Raw genomic sequence first — 22,665 nt, 5'->3', positions numbered from 1 at the left:
ACAGTTTTTGCAATATACCTAGTTATACTAATATATCATATACATAAAAATAAATCAGTGTACAGGGAAAAAAGAATATTATACTGTAAATTGAGTAGAGATTATAAATATATGAAGGAACATTTAGGAAAATATAACATCATATACAAATATTTGCTTCAGGTTATAATCATCTATTGTCAAGAACATATACTTTAAGTAATTGGATACAGATTTAGCAATATATACGGCTGCCATCTACATTATTAAGGAGTTTATGCCATAAGTAACAAATTTTAGTATACATTTGATTCAGATTATATTCATTTGTTGTCAATACTATATACCATAAGTAATTGAAACAAAATCCGGCAATATACATGGCTACCAACCACATTATTAAGGAGTTTATGAAAATAAAATATATTGGCATAACTCTGAAATAATAAGGGCAACATCAATGATAGTCATATTTGTAATAACAATTACTCAGCACATATTAACAACAAATGATATATAACATCATCATAACCAGAGAAGAATAAAATGTTTGAATACAAGAAACTGAGTTTTTGATAAATAAAGGCATTCGGTTGTAACAAAATTTAGAACACTGTGTAAATATCAAATGTCAGTTAATAAATTAAGAATAACAGTAAATGACCAAAAATACAATGAAGAAGAAAAAGAGTGAACTGCAGAGGAAACAAACGGATATGTACAAAATAGTATCATAGACAAAACCAGCTTTTATAAATACAAATATAATAAAACTAAAGCAAAAGACAAATAAAATATATTGGCATAAGTCCAAAATAATAAGGGCAACATCAATGATAGCCATATATGTAGTAACAATTACCCGGCACATATTAACAACAAATGAAATATAACATCATTATAACCAGAAGAGAATAAAATATTTAGATATTAAAAACTGGATTTTTGATAAAGATAAACATTATATCTTAATAAGATTTAGAAAATTTTGTAAATATAAAATCTCGGTTAATCAAATTAGAACAGAAATAAGTGACCGAGAGTAAAATAGAGAAGGAAACAAATGAAATATAACATCATTATAACCAGAAGAGAATAAAATATTTGGATATTAAAAACCGGATTTTTGATAAAGATAAACATTATATCTTAATAAGATTTAGAAAATTTTGTAAATATAAAATCTCGGTTAATCAAATTAGAACAAAAATAAGTGACCGAGAGTAAAATAGAGAAGGAAAAAAGTAAAGTGCAGTATAAAACATTTTATATAATGAACAAACATAACATTATAAATTAATATTCTAGAACAAATCAACGAAAGTAAATTGAAAAAGTGATTACCTGATTCAACGGACCACGGGCAAAACGATAGATCAAAGAAAGCAACGAAAATTACTGAGCAGCAGGGATAGAACAAAGAAATATAAAGGAGGCGGTAAGGTTAGTAAGAAACGAGTAGTATTATTATGGTCTTTAAAGAGTGAAAAAGCAGAGAGAATAGAACATGGTAGATAATATTAGCTGAAAAACGTAGACAAAGAAAGAGTAAAAAAGTAACATACAATATATATAGAGAAAGTTACCAATGTTTTCCTTAATCTCGGATACAAATCCCTGCAAACAGAAACTAATAGAAGTAATGATTAATTAACACCAGCCGTCACACTGCATGAAGAGAACCACAAAATATAACCAATAAATAACAAACAGTTATTTTTTAGTTACATATTATACAAAACGAAAAAATAAAAAATACACGTGTCAGAGTAAAAGATTAATATAAATATTATTACATTTAGATCACGACAAATATTAGACATTTGTTCAAATTAATACAAATAAATCAAGATATAGTATATAAAAACATGGACAAAAAAATAAATAACATGAATAAAAAAATATGAAATTATGAAAAAAAAAAATTTCTTCACAAATATAATAGTCGAATAACAAATAAAAAAAACTTAACAACATGAAAAATGAACATAGATCTAAAATAAACGACCTAACATCCTAAAAAAAATTTAATAAAAACATAGATCTGAAAAACATGAACGAACCCATGGAATCAAAACAAAAATAATCAACAAAATGAAATACGAAGCTAACAAATAACGTAATGGAACAAAAAAGTACCATGCATATACAACCAAAAGAAAAAAATAAAATATAAAACATCGAAAAATATATATATACAAAAAGAAAGAAGATGAAAAACGAATAAATCTGGTGAAGGAAAAAAAAGATCTAGAAGGTTGCAGAAAGAAGAAATATGAGAAACGAAAAAATCTGGCCAAAAATTTAGAAAAATAGACAGATCTAAAAAGTTACAGAAGAAAAAAAAAGAAAGAGAAAAATGTAGATCCAGAAACAAAGAAAGATAAACATAGATCTAGAAGATCATAGAAACGAACGAACGAAAAAAAAAGATAACCCTGTTCAATCTAAGTACGCAAAAATAAAAACAAATCTAGATCTGGCGAAGGAAAAAAAAAGAAAATCTAAAAGGTTGCAAAAAGAAGAAATATGACAAACGAAGAAATCTGGCCAAAAATTTAGAAAAATAGACAGATCTAAAAGGTTGTAGAAGAAAAAAATGAAAGAAAAAAAAGTAGATCCAGAAACAAAGAAAGATAAACATAGATCTAGAAGATCCTAGAAACGAACGAACAAAAAAAAAAGATAATCCTATTCAATCTAAGTACGCAAAAATAAAAACAGATCTAGAAGGTTGCAGAAGAAAACAAACGGAAGAAGGGAAAAAAAACTCAATCTAAGTAAAAAAAACCCGTAGAAGATTGCAGGAGCAAAACAACGAAAGGGATAAATAACAACAGAAAGAAAGGATGAAAAAATAGCCGAAATCAACAAACGAAAAAGGAAAAAAAAAACTCAGGCTCAGTCTCGAAGAAGAAGAAATCGAGAAGGTTACGGAAGAAAACAAATGAAGGAGAGAGAGAGACCGCTACAGAAAGAAGTGAAGGAAAACAAATGAAAGAGGAACAAACGAAATAAACAAAAGCATCAATAAATGACCAAAATGGTCACAACAAATAAAAGCACAAAAATCTGAAATGAAGGGCAAAATAGTAATTTTACAAACATGACATAACGGTAATTAAAATTTTAGCAGAAGAAAAAAACAGGGTTAAAACGGGAAAAATACTGTTCATTGCACTGTATCATGAACAATGAATCCCGTTATCTCTTTTAGTATATGTATAATGTGTAAGGCTTTCAAAACTATCAGTATTGGAAGAAGAAAATTTTTCGTAAATAGAGATCATAAATGGTTAAAGAAAGACCAAAATATTTCTCTGTCCCTTCTAATTGATAAGAAAATTTTCTACGGCAAATCTCATGCTATGCTTCTTCTTTTTCTTTCGGTTTCTACTTCGGTGTGAATATTGATTTCGATCAAAAGTTTATTGCAATATGATAAAAGTTTCAGTATACTCTATATTTATTATTTTAAAATTTTAATTTTTGTATGATCAGATCCATGTATATTTATACATTTACTACAATTTTCTATGTTGTTGCGTGATATAAGAATTCAACAATAAATGGCTTCTTATCTAAGAGGTTCAATTCAAATATCTTCCAAGTACCTTCAGACCTTCTAAAGCCTACATTGATATTTTACTAATCAATATAAAGTATGTGTATTAAGTTTAATCTCATTTATTGCACTATGATCGCTTCTTACCATGCGTAATTATCACTTACGGCCCTATTCATTTTACCAATTCGAGTTTTACTACAGTAAAAAGTTCTAAAAAATAATCATATCTAACTTTTTTACTACAGTAAAAAATTCTCACATAAAATCACATCTCAACTCGAATTAAAAACTCAAATCAACGAATTAAACAGGCTTAAGTATTTTGATAATTCATCTAATTTAAGTACAATCGATTATTTTAGAGGTTCTAAATGTTTTATTTAAAATTTATGTGTGTTAAGAAGTTTTCCTAAGTTTCACAACTTTTTTTTGCCAATTTTCATTGATGTCCATATTTTGATAAAATATAATATTGTAAAAATATTTACATTAAAGGCAAATTCTAGGGTGGAACTCCCATTTTTATTCCACTGATAGAGTCATGTTTTTAATTATTGAATTAAATTTTCAATAGTTAAATATGTGTAGTCTATATTAAAAATTACAGTGCGTCACACATAAATATTCCCATTACAAGTCTAACCATTAAAATATTAATCTAACGATAACAAGTAGAGTGCCACTGGTGTTTTTTTTTTTTTTTTTTCACCGTAGAATTTGCCTTAGAAATATGAACTTTTTGAAATATTTAAAGAATAACATGATTATGTAGTAATTATTATAACAATTTAGTCTATTAGTGCTTAAAAGTATTTGTATTTTTTTTTATCGTATTTCATGTGACTAATGAAATTATGTTAATTTACGCAAATAAGACTTTAAATTTTAGATATTTTTAATTTTTATCTCTAATTTATATAAATACCGTTAAATATTTAATACTTAATTAATAAAAATACTAAAATTGAAATATAATAATATATTAGTTCTGTAGAGCATTTTAAAAGTTATGAACCAACATAGAATTGTAGGTAAATCTCAAGAATTATTTGTGTGATGAGATATCAAACGACAGATAAGAAACATGAAGTAAAAATTCAAAATTAAATATCAACGACCAAAATGAATAAACAACAGTGACAAACAAATCAACGATGAAAATAAAAATAAATAACAAAGAGAAAAGACAATAAGCTAATACGAATTACGAACGGCATCAAAATTATGTCTCGTTCACTTCATAGATTCGAGTTTTTAATTCGAGTTGAGATGTAACATTTTTTGAGAGCTTTTCACTGTAACAGAAAAAGTTAGATGTGACATTTTCTGATAGCTTTTTACTGTAAAAACATAGAACTGAAAACTCGAATTGGTGAAATGAATGAGGCCTTAATGAACTGTAAGACTATAAAACAAACAAAAGACAACCAGAGCAAAAAATGAACAAAGAGACAAAGTAAGGCAACGACAGAAACCAACAAAAAGGGAAAACGACAGAACATGAAAATAACAATGAATTAAGAAACAATGGGAAGCCGAAAGAAGACACATTTGCAAACTGTTTGTTTTATGAATTTAAATCACAATTCAAACATTTTTGCCATAGTATTTTATCTCACAAAACTATTAATTTTGTTTAAACTATCTGTTCAAATCTATTGTTGGAAAAACATGGTTTTTGAACCATGTTAAATGGCCATTTTAAAGTCATTTTAAGAGTTCTGGTGATAAAGATAAGGCACGGTTAGAGTTTCCTGACATAATTCTTCTTGTGTTAGAGTTCTGTTCGATCGTCGTTATATCTTGGGAGACAGATGCTCAAGATATTCTCAAGCACCTGTAGAGATGGTAAATCTATTTTAAAAAATCGTGAGTTGCACAAGCCTTCGACGTCTAACTCTGTCCAAATCAATCTCACTGTGATTAAGATTGAATTTTTGATTGTAACTTTTATTTTCTCGTCGTAATATTTTGTTATATTAATAAATCTGTTCATTTATATTTCTTGCAATATATTTTCTAACACCTATAAATCAAACGAGCTAAATATGACGTGAGATTTTTCATTTGAAAGATGTGCGGGTAGATATGTTGTCGATTTTAAAAACACTCTTTTCTCTTTCTCTCTTTTTATTTTATCTTTTTTTCGATTTTGCTCGAACCAAGCCTTAGGTTTACAAAGCTGATACTCTTTAAAAAAGTGCAGACTCAGAGTTTAAAAAGTAAAAATAAGACATGATTACATAAAAGAGTAAGCAATATCTTAAATTAAGAAAAAAAAAAGGAAGCCACTCTTTTATTTTGTTTTCAAAGAACTACAACGGCTTTATTTTGTGTTTATCCTTATGGATGAAAATACGATGAAATATTAGTACTTTATATTAAAAAAAACCATGGAAAATATCAATATCGTTAAAAATATTAGGAAAATTATTAAAAATATGAAAACCTATAAATAAAATGAGCTAAATGTGATCCGGGATTTTTCGTTTGAAGACTCATAACTCAAAAGGAGTGGTGTAGGTATGTTAGTCGTCTTCAGAAAGTCTCTTTCTCTCTGTTTTTTTTTTTTTTTTTTAAATTAAAATTTGCTCTAACCAAGCCTTGAGTTTACAAAGTCACACTCCATAAAAAGGGGTATAGACTTAAAACTTTAAGAAGGTCAAAATAGAGAAAGTTGCATAATTTACTCTTAAGAATATATGAGTCTAGATTTTTACTCCTTACTCTTGATAAATACTCTTTTGTTAGTGTATTTATTTGACTAAAAATGTTATAAATCAAGAATAAAGTGTAAAAATCATGATTCATGCACTTTCAAGGAGTATTTATTAAGATTACCCGTCAAAATAAAACATGACTAAATGAGACTAGGCAACCCATATTAAGAAAAATATATATATAAAGAAGAAGACACCTCTCTTTATTATTTTTCAAAGAACTACACTAACATTATTTGTGTTTTTCCTCTAGGGTGAAAATATGAACATTATTGAAAATATTGGTACTTCAGACTAAAAGAAAACAATATCGAAAAAAAAAAAATTATGAAAACTGTGTAAAAACAAAGGAGCACATATAAAAGTAGTCCCACGTATTTTATACACAAAGGAAAGGGGGCACCTTACTCCATGTAAGAGAAGGAGGCGTCACACTATTTTTTCTTGCACTTATCATTCCATGTATCAAAGACATATTATGCTACAAAAATTAGGTCAGAATTAAAAGTACTTCAAAATCCGATCCAAACGTAGAGTGCCCATACAAGAAACAAGATTACTTGCGTAGCTCCGAGATGCACATCCTTTGAGGGGCGTTGAGAATGTAGAATTAAACAGAACAAAAATGATGCAACGACTTGGGAAAATGAGATTGAAGGCTGTTTGACGTTCGGAGGTAATCATATGAAAGAGTAATTGAAATATGGAGGAGGTGCATCAAATATTATTTAAACACTCTCATGGGCCGTCTCACACAATATAAAGAATGAAGAAAGAGAATACCAATCGTTGCATCCTATCGATATTGATTCGAATGATTACTAAATTTACTTATTTACTTTTAATGAATTACTATATGATCATTAATTATTTAATTGTGTAAAAAGACGTTTTAATAACTATATAGATAATATTGCTATTCCTAATTTAGTAAACACTAGCTAGGGAATGCGGTTCTTAACCATTACAATATTAAATAGTTATGTAAATGATTGAAAGGGAATTGATCATTCTTATTATTATTATTATTATTATTATTTGTTGTAATCTCAATACCTTTCCAATTATATTCCTTAACAGTTTAGTAAATTCACAGTTTTGAGGCTAGGGGCGGAAGTACATAGTGTCGAGTGGGGGCGGTAGTCTTAAAAATTAAAATTAGACCCCTTAAAAGATTCTAATATTTTATTTTGCCCACTAAAATTTTATATTCTCATATATGATCCCATTGATCTTGAACATTTTTTTCATTCTATTATTCCTAGCTATCTTTTATAAACAATTTTACTCATTTTACTCACCAGCAATTGTAATGTCTTTTATGATATCATATATTTTTGACTACATCATATTTATATTATCATATTTTAAATTTATATTAAATTCTTATATTTCTTTGGTCTAAACTTGATTTTGATTATAAAATACTTTTTCTTAATTCTTTTATTTTACTGAGGGCGTTCGGAACTATTTTGTAGTTAAATTGATCGTTAATCGAGAAAAATTAAGAATGGAGCATAACTTTGAAATCATAAGCTATAAATGTGATAAAATATAAAATAAAAGGTATGGTTTTTTTATATCCTCAAAATGCAATATATTGAAAGAAAAAGAAAAAATTCATGGTAGAGTATTATTATTGATAGTGCACAATTCTGAACATAAATCTATCAAAATTACAACAAAATAAAAGAGGTATGCAAAATCAAAACCTTTTTTTCTATAAAAAAATTAAGGTATGTTTAAAAGGTATATTTAAATCTATAATTCTTAATTTTGATGTTTAAAATTTAAATTTTATATGAGAATTTTACACCGTAATAAAATTAATAATTTAAATTTGAGTACATGAAGGCCCCGTTCATTTCGCTGATTCGAGTTTAGAATTTGAGTTGAGATGTGATTTTATGTGAGAGCTTTTTACTGTAACAAAAAAGTTAGATGTGATTGTTTGTGAGAACTTTTTACTGTAGAAAAACTCAAATTTTAAACTCGAATCAGCAAAGTGAACGGGCCCGAAATAAATAACTTATAAAATTTCAACACAAAGCCCTACAGTGGGATTTTTTTTTTCATATAGCAAAATTCACAACATGTAATAATTCTTCAAAATATACTGTATATCTTTTATCTTATTTATTATTTTAATATATAAACCTCCAACTGTTGAGGTTCCCCGTGAATACAGGTGTCAATGCGTGTGAGTTGTGACAATAAAGTGTTGTCGGACAGAACTTAAGGGTCGCAGTTTATGTTAGTAGATTGTCAATTTATTTATTAATTATGTTAAAAAATATTAATTTAAATATAATTTATTTATTAAATGTGTTAAAAATATCAATTTAAATACGATTAATTTATTAATAATATTAATCATGTCAATCCGTATAATTTATTTTTATTAATATATTAAATAAATAATTAATATAATAATTACTTATTTAAAACGGTTAAAACATATTTAATATGTTTATTGGTCAATTTATCTTTTCTTTTAATAAAAATAAATAAATTTTACCTACAAATATTAAAATTCACATTATTTGTATTTAATATGTCATATAAACTTTTATGTTATATCACATATTATTAGATTGTAGATTATACATATTATTAATCGTGTCAATTCGTGTTACTTCATGTTAAGACGTCAATCATAACTCAACTAATTTGTTAATCATGTTAATAATGTCAACTTGATTATGATTCAAACTCATTTATAATAAACTTAAATCCGTTAATTTTTTATGAGTTTCAAATCATATCGTCGTGTCACTGTTCGGATCGGTAACCCTAACTAAACCCCAGAAATTCCATTAAAAAAAAAAAGAAACGTGTTTTTAATAATATCTGATGTCCCATACGGAACGTCAAAGTGTTGTGATGACGGGTAAGAACGAAAGCCCAACAAGTAAACATGACCTTTGCTTAAGGAATATGAACTGGAAGTTTCTGTAGATTAACCAATTAGAACAAGCCACGCCACCTAAGGAATAAGAATCTTGAAGCTGACATTACATATGCGGCGAAGCGACGCCTGTTAATTTACTTTGCTCAAACCGCAGGGCACGCTGCTCTATTCTTCTTCATCGCCTTCTTCATCACAAGGTTCATTTTTTTTTTTTAAAAAGATTTTGTCTTTGCTTTTTGTAATCTGTGAATTGCAATATTTTCTTCTTTGGATTGGATATGGTGTAGAACCGATGATTTTTCCCTCTTAAAAGGTGTTTAAAAGTTTTATGGTTGATTAGTCTTTCTATGTGATCAAGCAATCTTTTCTCGTGTAAATAGATAGTTTGGCTTGAAGTGGTAGAAATTATGTTTGACGTTTAGTTTTTATTTAAGGACATTGTTTAAAAAAGACGGTACAAGTTAGCAACCTTAACATAATTGAAAGAAACTAGGAGAAGAAAGTGGTTTTTTTGTCTGAGATGGTTTTGATAAGATGAAAGTTTTTTGGGATTATATTTAGGCCACTGAAATATCGGATAGAATGAGAGTTTTATTTAGTGGTTTTTATATGGTGGACAATGAAGTACATAAAATTATAAAGTTATTTTTTGGTAATCATAAATAATTCAGTTATTAGGGGGACAAAAAAAGGCAAAGCTTTAGCTTAAGTCTAGTGCTTTTCTCCACCACTCTTGTTGGTGTTATTTGTACTTGAATTGCCCAATTATGATGGAAAGTTGGAAACATATAATTCGTCCTTAATATAATATATCCAATTTTATATCACTCTTCCAAAGCTAACTATTATGAATTTATCTTTTCCTTGAAACACAGCAATTTTCAATTCCATATTCATGAATTCAAATATCTCTGTTCAATCTGGAAACAAGAAGGGTTTCTTCTTCTTTCTTCTTGGTTTTGGTTTGCTCTCTGCCACGTCTTCTGGGAATTCAGAACTTCCAATTACTTAAGGCCATTGTTCGGTGTCCCTCCTCATCTGTTCGCGCAATTTCGAGTCTTTCGAAAACTTTCTTAGTTGGAAGTGATGGTGTCGTCTCAATTATCAGGTTTAAGCAGGAATCACATTCAAGGGAACTTTCAGAATCAGTTACTTATTCCTTCTGGACTTCATGATGCTCCTTCGTCAGACGAGTTTGAATTTTCTGATATTTTCGGCCCTCTCTCAGTTCGAACCGCTTTAGAAGCAAGTTCGGAGAACCTTAAAGATGCTGCTGGTGAACAGGATGTAAATGAAGTAGTATATGATGACCCTGCAGTTATTTTCAATCGTTCCCATTCGTTGTTGGGTCCCACAACTCGTGTTAGCCAGTCATTGAAGCCTAACAAGCTTACATTGTGTGAGGATTCAAAGAAAGACAATAGTGACCATCATGCTTCTGAAAGTTCAGGCCAAGAATGGCAAAGTGTGGGACTTGAAGATTTTGAAGTTCTTAAGGTTGTTGGACAAGGTGCTTTTGGAAAGGTTTATCAGGTGAGAAGTGGTACTTCTGAAATATATGCGATGAAAGTCATGCGTAAGGACAAAATTATGGAAAAAAACCATGCTGAATACATGAGATCAGAGAGAGATATATTGTCAAAAGTGGACCATCCCTTTATTGTGCAGCTCAGATACTCATTTCAGGTAATTACGTACCAAGTTAATTAATGACCAAAGTTGAATTCACAACTTTATCTCAATTTTTGACACCAAGTTACGAGGGCGTGAATTTGTCCTCTTTTCACTGATTGATACAATATTTTGATATTAATTGAGGAAAAAACTTTTAAACACAAATATTAAAAGAACAATAGTTCACATGTCATTTCAGTTGGTATTAAAAGTTGGAATCTCTAGCATTATTTTTGTGATGTCCACTAATAGATGCTTTGTGATAAGATTACCTTAAGCAAAGATTTGAGTTTCATCACTTTGCCTGTTATAGAGGAAGTAATGTGAAAGAGTATATCTCATTCTTATGCAGACCAAGTACAGATTGTACCTTGTGCTTGATTTCATTAATGGAGGGCACCTTTTCTTTCAACTTTATCGCCAAGGTCTTTTCAGGTATGGTTGTTATAGTGCTTATTTGTGACCATAAAAACTTGCAGCAGAATGCTATTTGTATTTGGCATTTCTTGCAGAGAGGATTTGGCACGTTTATATACTGCTGAGATTGTTTCTGCGGTTTCCCATCTTCATGCAAACGGCATAATGCACAGAGACTTAAAACCCGAAAACATTCTCCTTGACGCTGATGGCCATGTAAGATCATGAATCACTGCCCATTAATTTGTCCTCATTTAAGTACTATTGCCTCTTCTGTTTTCTTCTCCTCATGCTTGATATTGCCAGGTAATGTTGACCGATTTTGGCCTGGCGAAACAATTCGATGAGAACACAAGATCGAATTCTATGTGTGGGACATTGGAGTATATGTCACCGGAGATTGTTCTGGGACGAAATCACGATAAGGCTGCAGATTGGTGGAGCTTGGGAATTCTCCTTTTTGAGATGCTTACCGGGAAGGTTAGTAGTCATGAACTAATTATTGCCTACATTAGAACCATTGATACTTTAATTTATCGTCCCTCTGGTATTTTGGGGCATGTTTCAACTTTAATTGTTAAGATCATCTTCAATACAAACGCTAATACTATATTTAGCACTAAAAGAATGAAAATAACATATTTGACATGTTATTCTATTCTGTGCTCTAATGCAGAGTTGTATCTTTATATCACCAAAAATGTTTATAATGTCCATTACCCTTATGTAATTATTTTAATCTTTTTTTGTAGCCTCCATTTATAGGTGGAAACAGACAGAAAATCCAGCAGAAGATATTAAAGGACAAGGTTAAGCTGGCAGCATTTTTGTCAAGTGAAGCACATTCACTACTGAAAGGGGTAACTACTTCTAATCCTTTGATTTTGGCTTTTTTTTTTAGTAAGGAATGGACATAATAGATTTTCTCATACACTTGTGAATTATGTGCAATCTATTTTTCTTGTTCACTTTCAGCTGCTTCAGAAAGATGCAAGCAAACGCCTTGGCAGTGGACCAAAGGGCAGTGAGGAGATAAAAAGCCATAGGTGGTTCAAGACTATTAAGTGGGATAAACTGGAGGCTCGGGAAATTAGGCCGAGCTTTCTTCCCCGAGTCGCCGGAAAGCATTGTGTTGCCAACTTTGAAGAACGTTGGACCAACATGTCGCCGGTGGAGTCACCGGCTGCTAGCCCGAAATTCGGTGAGAACCCCTTCAAGGACTTCAGTTATGTCAGGCCTTTCCTTCAGAGGAATGCTTGATAGGTAATAGACAAGAAGAAATGTTGTTTAGACTAAACATGTAAAAACGTAAACAATTTTAGGGCCCGTTTAGTTCGCTGATTCGAGTTTTTAATTCGAGTTGAGACGCGACGTTAGGTGAGAGCTTTTTACTGTAACAAAAAAGTTAGATGTGATTGTTTCTTAGAGCTTTTTACTGTAGCAAAACTTGAATTCTAAACTCGAATCGGTGAAATGAACGGGGCCTTACAAATCAATCTAAGCTTTTGTTTTTTAACCAATTTTATGTTCATGTTAGCAGAGGAAATAAGCTTCTTTCTCAAACGCATAAAAGTTAAAGACCATTATCACTCCTGCAACTCCGGATTTGTCGTAGTCCCACATTGATCACTCAGTAAAATTAAAAGCATCTTCTTTTATATACACTTTTTTGGCCTACAAAAAGCAAATGACAGGACATAAAAAAGGCATCAAAGCCAGAAACGACAAAGAATTAGGAACCGAGGAGAAACTGAAACAACAAAAATCAATGAACACAAAACAAAGAAACGACAATTACTGAACAACAAAATTGCAAAACGACGAGAATCTGGAAACAATACCAAAATGAATAAACGACAAAAGGAGAAAGAATCGGCGAAGAACAGGAAAACGACGAAAAAAGAAAAGGGCACAAACGAATAAAATAGTGAGGAATAAAGAAGGAAATGGAAAAATGAGCAAACGAAAAAGAAACAGGAAAACGAGAAGAAAGTGAAAACGGAAAAGATTTAAGAAAAAAAGGAGAGGATGACAAAAAAAAAGTTCAAAAAATGTTGTCCACAAAATATGACAGGCTGAGGGAGGACAAGGAAAAGGAAAACGACAAAAAATAAAAGAACAACATCAATCAAGAAACGACACAAAAGTTATTAATATAAAGGAATAAAGAAATGATGAGAAAAGGAAAACGACAAAAGATGAAAAATGACAACCAAAGGTAAACGACACCAAAATCTATAAACGACACAGACGGAAGGACAACTGCACATATGTATAAACGATGAAGAAAAAAAATAACTACTTTAAAAATGACACCAATCAAGAATATAACAACGAGAAGACACACACACTAAAATCAGTGAGAGACGACAACAGAAGCCAATATAAACTACGAACGCAGGAGAAGACCTTCCACCTAAGAAATTTAGAAATACGTAGTAAATGAAAGCATTGTAACAATCGATCCCATCGGGCAAAAACGTTAAAAGAAAATTTTCTTTTCTCAACTATAGATGATTAATGATATGTCCTTTTAGTAATAGTTAAATTTTGAACAGAAAAGGCATGATATTTATGTATCAAACGAGATTCATCTCGTTTTTACAGTAAAACGACCGTTACTTGCACGACATTCTTTCAAGGAAACGACAACAAACTTTCAAAAACCACATTGGCATTTAGCCATTTCCTTCCCAACAATCCCTTATTACACAATACCAGGAAAAGAAAAGAAAAAAAGAAAAAAGAGAACGACATGGACAACCCCAAAACACGTAAACAGAAATTACCCGGGCATTATTATTTTTCTAGATAAGAGCATTTATTAAACACAACAAACATACTCTTTTTTTATTTTCACCAACACGACATAATCCCACACACAAGAACCAGAATCAGTAATTTAAAAAGAACTAAACCACATGTTTTGATTCTGGAAGCTTCTCATCACTTGAGTTTCTTGTTTCTCTCTCATCTCCAACATTTGCTATTACACATTCCCATTCCCTTCAATATCTCCTCAAGTGACCTGCCCTTTGTTTCTGGCACCAAGAAAGTGAAGAAAAATCCTACTGAGTTTACCACTCAAAGCCCCATAATAGCCTTTCTGATCCCTTCCGCTTCATCACTAGTGTAACTCTGCACCACAAACGCGCCAGTTATCGCCCCCGCCTTCCCCGCCGCCGCGGAGATACCGTGACACGTGGACCGGAACCTCACCGGGAAAAGCTCGGCCGGGACAATAAAAGTTGTGCTGTTGGGTCCAAAGTTTGCAAAGAAAAGAGTAAGTCCATAGAAAACTATAAACAATGTGGTGTTACCGTTACAGTACTTGTTAACATCGTCCTTTGCGCATTCTTCTCCTCTAATTTGAAGCCGAGAATCGCCATGAAAAGGAACCCACCAAGCTGGATTATGAATCTCCCAATCTTACCAATGAAAAGGACTATAAACCAGTACGCAGGAACTGTTGCTGCCAATGCTATTAAAAACATTGCTTTAGAAAGTTCGAAAACATCTTCAATGGCGTTCATTGTTGATGCCTTGTGTAACAAGCCACTAGCTGGGTAGATGTCTTTTTGTGTTAGTTGAAGACTGTAAAAGGCAATGTCAAGCAAGAACCAAGTACTAGTTGGTCCAAGAAGATGAAGCCCATGTCTCTTCACAAACTCCTTAGAGAAAAATCCACATGAATTAGAGATATTTCTTGTATGGTTTGGAGATTCTTCAAAAGGCAAGTCATCTTCAAGGACTTTCGCCATATCCGCCGCCTTCTTGTGGTTTCCCTCCACCAAGGCGGTGTACCTCGTGGTCTCGGGCATTTTGAGCCGCCAGTAGAAGGTGATGGCCGCGGGATCATGCGAACACGAGGACTATTCGCCACACGTAGTCGCTTTCCGGTTGAGTGGACAGAACTTTGTCCCCTTTAAAATCAGAAGCAGGGTAGGCCATCAAGAAGGCATTGGAAACAATCATGGCCACCGCTTCCGCCACGAATATCCCGATGCCTTGCATCGTGAAAACGGCAGCAATGAACACTCAGATCTTCTGGTTGGTGTATTCCGACATGATCACGGCCGAGAGAGGGTAATCCCCGCCAATGCCGAACCCAAGCCAGAACCGAAAGAAGCAGAGGGTTGTTATGACGCCCTGCGGCGTGTGGCCGAAGGAAAGGCCCGAGGCTATGGCGCAGCCCACCATTGTGATGAGAGTGAGGCCGAAAACCTCTTTCCGGCTGAGTTTGTCTCCGAGCCAGCCAAAGAAGAGTTGCCCTGCAAGGGTTCCGCATAAGGCCACCCCTGTAATGGCGTTGGTCACATTTTTAGATAGTGTACCGGGGTCTTTTCTGGTCGGGTTTGGGTAGTAGAGGCGGGCGATGAGCTAGGTCGTATGCATCGGTGAAGAACCCCATACCTGCTATGACAATGGCCTTAAAGTGGTATAGTTGGGTCTTGGCATTGTCAAGAGCTGAAAAAACGGCTTGAGCACCACTTGATCCGTCCACCATGGGCGGAGTCAATTTTCTTTAGTATGTTTGAGTAGAATGTGGGAGTTTGAGGAGCTTTTAAAAGAGGAACGAAGTTATATTTATAAGGAAGGAATTGAAGAATATCTCATGAATATGTAGTTTCATCCATCTTGTTTGGAACTTCCGCAGACAAGAAACTCCATTGTAGTTTACAATATTCTTTATAAAGCTGTTGTTGTACAAAGAGATGTTGATATTTTGGAAGACATAACTTGGGTTTGGCTTGGTTTGATGGGCTGTAACATTTCAAGCTATGGAAGATTTTGTCTTGTTTTTCTTGATATGCTATATTATCATTTCTTAAGGAATTATCCGCTTTGATATTCTTCACCTTTGTCTGATAATGTCTCATCTCAACCTAGTTTTTTTCCCTATTCCTATGCTAAGTGCCAATGGATTCCATAAGTTGTATCGCCTCATCTCAACCTAGTTTTTTTCCCAATTCCTATACTACCTTCTCCTTTTTTGGCGACTTAAATACTGCTTTGTGACTCCATTTCTTAGGTTTATATCTTCTTATTAGTGGTTGATAAAAATCATTAGAGTACTTGGTATGTGCAGCTTTGTTGGTCCTAACCGCCCTTTACCAAATCTATAAAATGGTTAAACTAAACTGCTAGTCAAAGAAACAAAAAATATCCTCATCACAGAATTAGACATTATTTCCTAAGCGTGTTTGCATTAGAACGTCTTCTAAGTTGCCTGAAAATGGCTCGCCAAGAATGCATATGAGCAAATTATTGACAAAGGTAGGGATAACAGATCTTATCCAGAATTAGCAGCTACTACATTGATACCATTGAGAGGGGAGAAAAAATTAAAAAAAAAAAAAAAGATAGAGCAAATTCCAAAGCGTTCATGGGGTTTGAACATTAGAGTAATCAGATTCAGAGGAAGGCCTCGTTTTGGTCTGCGGCGGTCTCACATCCTCGATCATCTTGACAACTTCTTCCATGTTGGGACGTGAGTCTGGCACCTTGGACACACAAGCCAGGGCTATCTGCAACATCTGAACCATCTCTTCCTCAACGTAAGTTTGTCTCAAAATCTCCACATCAAACACCTCAGATGTCCATTCCTCACGCACAACAGACCGTACCCATCTCGGGAGATCAACCACCTCGTTGTGCCCGGGATACCGGATTGGGATTTTCCCTGTCAGCATTTCGAGCAGGAGGACGCCGAAGCTGTAAACATCCGACTTTTGAGTGAGCTTGCGTGTGTCGATTGCCTCAGGAGCACGGTATCCAAGGATTCGAGAAATGATTGGAGGGAAGTTCACTATTTGAGCCAGGCCAAAGTCTGTAATGCAGGCCTCAAGGTCTTGGCTTAGGAGGACATTTGATGACTTGATGTTGCCATGGATGCATTTGGGACCACCTTCAGAGTGAATGTGGGCAATTCCTTTGGCTGCTCCAAGCGAGATCTTAACTCTCAAATCCCAGTTTAGAGGAGTACTTTCTGCGCCTCTGAACCCTGCAATATGCACAGAAAGACAACAGTTGCACAAGGTCATGTCTATGCATGCTGATGTGCTTCACTATATTCTACCAGAAAGTGCTTGATAATGCATGTACATTCACTACGAGTCCAAATCAATAATAATTGTGTAACTGCTTAGAATATGACTTGTATGGAACTAAAAAAGAAATTCACTATCCTTGATTATAGATAAAAGTTTGTCTATAACTTTGGTTGCTAAAAAAGAGAGATTTTTTCTGAGAGGATTGAGGTAAAAATCATACCATGTAAGCGAGTAAACAAGCTACCGACTGGCATGTAATTGTAAACTAAAAGCTTCTCATCCTTTGAATAGTAATAGGCGCGAAGTGGGGCAACATTTTGGTGCTGTCCAACCCTTCCCACAATCTCCATCTGCTGTTCGAATTCCTTCTTACCGACCAGTATTTCCTTTAGCCTTTTCACCACCACTGTTGTAGATCCTTCATCCAAAACAGCCTTATAGGTTGTTCCATTATTTCCCTTACCGAGAATTTCCGCCGATGCCCTCAGTAGATCCTCAAGATCAAAACTGTAAGAGCAGCCGGGAAAGAAGAACAGCTTGTTCTTCTCTGCGTCATGTACTCCACTTCCAAAGTCCTTAGGCTTCTCAGCTTTCTCACTACTTGGGGCCTTCACTTTCAGCACGCCACTGCCTTTTGCGCGTCGCTTCTTTAAACAACATATGAACATCACTAGAGCAAAAAGAAACAAAACTGCAGAGATCCCTATTGCCAGCGCAATGATGGAATCAACTCCCAGTTTTCTCTTTCGTTTAGCATTTTGGTTTTGGACAATTGTTGGCGAGGAAGCAGGAAAAGCAGTTGGAGAAGGGGAAGGGGTTGTGTAACAAGGATTTAAAGGCGGCCCACACAAAAGAGAATTTCCAACAAATGAAGAATATGGATATTTTTGGAGGGAATTTGGAATTGAGCCATTGAGATTGTTATAGCTCAAATTCAAAAGCTTCAGCCTAGGGAGATTGAGATTCGGGATGGCTCCAGAGATAGAATTGTTTTGGAGCTTTAGTTTGGCTAGTCGAGTCAGATTCTGAATTGTGGTTGGAATGTTTCCTGAAATGGAGTTTGAGGACAAATCAAACACTACCAGTTTGTGTGAGAAAGTGGAAGGAAGTTCACCGGAGAAGTTGTTTCGTTGAAGGTACAGAAATTGGAGAGAAGGAATAGAGGGAATGTCAGAAGGAAGATTTCCATTGAGGAGGTTGGAACGAAGGCTCAAATCCCTTAAAGCATGAAGCTTTCCTATACTATTGGCTGGGATGGATCCAGCAAGTCCAATACCGGGAAGTCGTATGGAAACGACTCGAGTTCCTTTTGCATTACAAGTGACTCCAATCCAAGAGGAACAAACTGGTGTAGAAGCATTCCAGTTGAGTCTTTTGGTATGAATGATGGAGGCTGAAAAGTTAAGGAGAGCTTGTCTATCAGATTTGAGGTCGGCTAAAACAGGCGAGAAGACGGATATTGTGAAGAAAAGGGAAGAAAGTGCAGCAATGGATGAGTGCAGCTTCATGGGATTTTTCTTCATTCTCTCCCGGTCCAATAAGAAAAACCATGAAAAGAAAAAACAAGCTTAGTTGAATCAACTAGCCACCTATAATGGAAAAAGGAAAGGAAAGAAGAAGAACGAATTATCAAAGTCAGCCCTCAAAAGTATGGAAGTGAAATTCCTGAGCATTTTTATACTAAGGATTTTTGTTATTCATGACAAACTAATATGCTCATTCTCACCACTTAGATAACAAGAACTCTACTGCAAAAAAGAGCCCATTTTTCCAGACGATTTTGTCAAAGAATCTCCATCTTTTCAATAGTGAAAGTGTCATGTTGAAGTTCTGTATTATTGTGAGGGTTAGTATTGATGTTGTTGTTTATCTATAAATGGGATCTGGCTTTCAATAATGCTTCACACTAAAAACGAAAAAGAGTGGAAGGAAAAGCTTTCCTTCCAACTTTTGTACATTGGGAAAGCAAAGTGGACTCTTTATTTTAACCAAAAAGAAGCACAAAGGAAAAGAAAAGCGACTCCATAAAAAAAGAAGAAGCTTAATCACCAAACTAAAGTGCACTGTTTTTTTTTCTCTCACAACTTAAAATTAGCACTTGAAAGTTTGTAAAGAGGTGAAAAAAAAAGCAAGGAATACAGAAAAGCAAAGTGGTTATAAAGAATCCAAGAAGGCGCTCGTCACAAAGGAAAAGGTAAAGTCAAGATTTTCCTTTGTTCTTTTGTAAAAGAGGAGAGAATTTGATGGCACAAGTTCCCCCTAAAGGTTGTGCAGCATTTGACATAGTGGAAATGGCTTGAGATCATGGAGATTTGAAAATATTATAATAGAGAGGTATAAGGAATTAGTCAGCTAAAACGAGGGCAAAGATGGAAAGTAAAGTAATTAAAGGGAATCAACCAGAAAATTCCAAAGACAGGCAGAAAAGGAGCAGCTGAAACAAAAGCATCTATTTCATTATTAAAGAATTCCCAAAAAAAAAAAAAAATCTCACCCAAAAGAGGGAATGCCATATTATTAACATTTAAATATATATATATATATATATGTGTGTGTATTTATGTGTGTGTATGTATATATATAGGCTCAGTCCTGGTCATTCTTTGCCTAAGAACAATTTAAGCAGCAATTGGTTCACCTTCAAGAGTTATGATATGTAGCAAAACAATGAGAACTAAGAACAACTTTCATCTGAAAGATGGATTTTGGAGACCCAATTCAGAGTTGTTCAAGATAACATCAAGTTTTTGCTGAAACCAAAGAATAATGGAAAAGAAGAAAACCTTGATACCTGGAGAAGAATTTATATTACTGCACCTTCAGAATGAATGATATGTCACCAAGTCACTTTGGAGTACGCACTGTTTTATTGATAATTGGAATTTTCTCCTCATGTTTCAATAATCAGACAGCAAACCTTAATAGAAAAAAGGAAAAAAAAACAAAAATCTTCTCCTATCAACAGCAATGTCGGCCAACGTGGGATGTGCCATTATCAGAGCATTTTTTTTTTCGCAACTAATAAGTGGTAATGCATTAATGCTATCTGTTTCAAAGATGGACAATTATGGGAAGCAAAGTAAAATACTAAAATCATTAAAGAGGCACAAGGGAAGTAAAAGAAAACAAAACAGACATTGCTCCAATGAGAGCAAATAAAGTTAAAAAAAAAAAAAAAGACAAGAAAGAAAAGAAAGGTATTAAATTATTGGATTGTCTTTGTCAATCAACTACCACGCCCAAAACATTCAGGGAAAAAAAACATCCCTTGATTTTGTTTAATTATGGCCCATTTAGTTCGTTGATTCGAGTTTTTAATTTGAATATAGATGTATCTTTATGTGAGAACTTTTTATTATAGTAAAAAAATTAAATGTGACTGTTTTTTAAAATTTTTTACTATAATAAAATTTAAATTTTAAACTCAAATCGATAAAATGAATAAAAACTTAATTTATCATTCTAATTAAATGTTCCAATAAAAGGCAACGCATTAAAGAAGGGACAACAGCAGAGGAAAAAAAAAAAAAAAAAACTCTTTATTCCTTGTTTTGACTTGAAAGAGACATTAATCAAAACAATAATAATAAAGGTCTTAACTTCACATGGTGGGGTCCTTATTGCTTTAAAGCTTTTTGTTTTAGCTAGTCCTTTTAGGCTTATTAATACATCATAAAATCTTAACGATGAAGGAAGCTACAAAGCTAACATGCATTAAAATTAGGCACAGAGGCGATAGCATAAAATCTTTTGTTGTCTTTCGTGTTGTGGTGTCGTTTTCCAAGCACTTCACTAAGACAATGGACCAACGACAAGGATCACACGATTTGGGACTATACATATAACAGCCAAGGAATATTGTGGCTCTTTAACTTATTGGCAAATAAAGCAATGGAGTTGTTGGCTTGGTTACTGAATCTAGCAAAGGTACTTCCTCCGGTGATATAATGGTGATTATAGGCTGTCATGAGTGTGTCACAACGAGACGAGTTTTTTATTTTATTATTACTATCTTTGATGGATGTACTATGTAGTACTAACTGAACCTTGTAAATGACCCCATAACATGAGCATTTATCGCTTCACTATGTTGTTTCAGCTCTTTACTCAGAAGATGACAACTCAAAATTCAAATCCAAAGTGTAAGACTTGCAGTGACAACTTCCAAGTGTATCATAAATATAACGAGAGAGAGAGAGAGAGACGATGCGAAGATTTTTTAATATAGTTTAGAGAGAGAGAGAGAGAGAGAGAATACAATGTGAAGATTTTCCAATATAGTTTAACAAGGAGAGCAAATACAAATCACAGAGACAAAAGTTATGTCAAAGCATGTTACTTTTCAACGGTGAGGATTTCATCAAAGACAACTTTTCTCAACTATGGAAATTGGAATGTCCCTCGGCGGTGTACGTGCAGTACAAGGGAAAATGAGCCTTGCAGAATTCAACGTGCGCAACGAGATCTTACCAATTTCATTTTATCTGAAATGGCCACAGAAAAAAAAAGGAAAGAAATAAATAATGAATGAAAGAAAAAGAAAACACAACAGGGGACAATTTTCTTTTTTTTTGTGTGGAAGAGGCAGGAATATAATGTAAAGAAATCAGTGGCGAGAGCCCATCTTTCTCAAGCATCTCAATTTCTTCGCGGTGTTTTCTGCACTTCGAGATATATATATATATATATACAGGAATGGTCGCTAATCCGGCACCAAATTAGATATAATTTAAAAATATGCATATTTTTTTTAAATATATATTTTCTCTTAAAATATGTATAATATGAAAAAAATACTTATAATTTATCTAAATATTTATATACATATTTTAAAATAAAATATACATATTTTTTTAAAATATACATATTTTTAAAAGAAATATACATTTGTGATTCTAATCTAATACCACGTACCGGATTGAAGACTTTACCGGTATATATTTTCCAGTCATTAATTATTACTCTTATCAACTGCGACTTTTCCCAAGTATTCAGTAAGCACTGTTCTTTCCCTGCAAATATTTCTTTACACATGAGTAAAGAAGTAAAAAAGAAAAAGGAAAAAAAAAATTCCTGATATCTATAACCGATTCATTTTTACTTTGGCCTTGTCTTATCCCAGTTTAGACTTTCAGAAATAGAGAGTCCACTACTCCTTTTACATTTACCGGTATTTTATGGTATGTTAATCTTTTAGAGGGATTTGCATAAAATAGTACTAAGGTTTCACTTTTCATACAAGAGCAGGAGATAAATGAGCAAAATCATGTCAATTTTCATGGTTTATACTCGAGTATTTTTGCCTTCCCAAACACGTGCATGCTTAAATTCATTGCTCTACTA

General features: G+C 33.1%; 2 protein-coding genes and 1 pseudogene across 5 annotated transcripts; 1 reads left to right on the top strand and 2 right to left on the bottom strand.

The window, feature by feature from the left end:
• Positions 1-9,270: 9,270 nt before the first annotated feature.
• LOC21400143 (serine/threonine-protein kinase AtPK2/AtPK19) lies at positions 9,271-12,638 on the top strand. 2 transcript variants are annotated; one of them, XM_010110880.2, is made up of 7 exons: positions 9,271-9,375; positions 10,054-10,864; positions 11,205-11,287; positions 11,365-11,485; positions 11,576-11,749; positions 12,022-12,129; positions 12,245-12,638. In XM_010110880.2, exons 2-7 carry the CDS (start codon positions 10,265-10,267, stop codon positions 12,527-12,529), a joined length of 1,371 nt encoding a protein of 456 aa, XP_010109182.1. In that variant the 5' UTR covers positions 9,271-9,375; positions 10,054-10,264; the 3' UTR covers positions 12,530-12,638. The 2 variants fall into 2 exon arrangements, with proteins under 2 accessions (XP_010109182.1, XP_024029714.1); XM_024173946.1 differs by lacking the exon at positions 9,271-9,375 and adding an exon at positions 9,465-9,491.
• A 1,601-nt stretch (positions 12,639-14,239) lies between these two features.
• LOC21400140 lies at positions 14,240-15,776 on the bottom strand (annotated as a pseudogene).
• Positions 15,777-16,491: 715 nt separating this feature from the next.
• Positions 16,492-20,189, bottom strand: LOC21400139 (probable inactive receptor kinase At5g58300). Of its 3 annotated transcripts, none has more exons than XM_024173949.1 (3): positions 20,114-20,189; positions 17,543-18,911; positions 16,492-17,273 (listed from the first exon to the last, which is right to left on the bottom strand). In XM_024173949.1, exons 2-3 carry the CDS (start codon positions 18,843-18,845, stop codon positions 16,654-16,656), a joined length of 1,923 nt encoding a protein of 640 aa, XP_024029717.1. In that variant the 5' UTR covers positions 18,846-18,911; positions 20,114-20,189; the 3' UTR covers positions 16,492-16,653. The 3 variants fall into 3 exon arrangements, with proteins under 3 accessions (XP_024029717.1, XP_024029716.1, XP_010109178.2); XM_024173948.1 differs by lacking the exon at positions 20,114-20,189 and adding an exon at positions 19,049-19,148; XM_010110876.2 differs by lacking the exon at positions 20,114-20,189 and having other exon boundaries at positions 17,543-19,062.
• Positions 20,190-22,665: the final 2,476 nt, after the last annotated feature.

The sequence above is a fragment of the Morus notabilis genome, unplaced genomic scaffold (assembly GCF_000414095.1).
Source record: "Morus notabilis unplaced genomic scaffold, ASM41409v2 Scaffold223, whole genome shotgun sequence".
NCBI classification, from domain to species: Eukaryota; Viridiplantae; Streptophyta; class Magnoliopsida; order Rosales; family Moraceae; genus Morus; species Morus notabilis.
The sequence above is the reverse complement of the archived record's forward strand: the minus strand, read 5'-3'. Positions and strand labels throughout refer to the sequence as shown.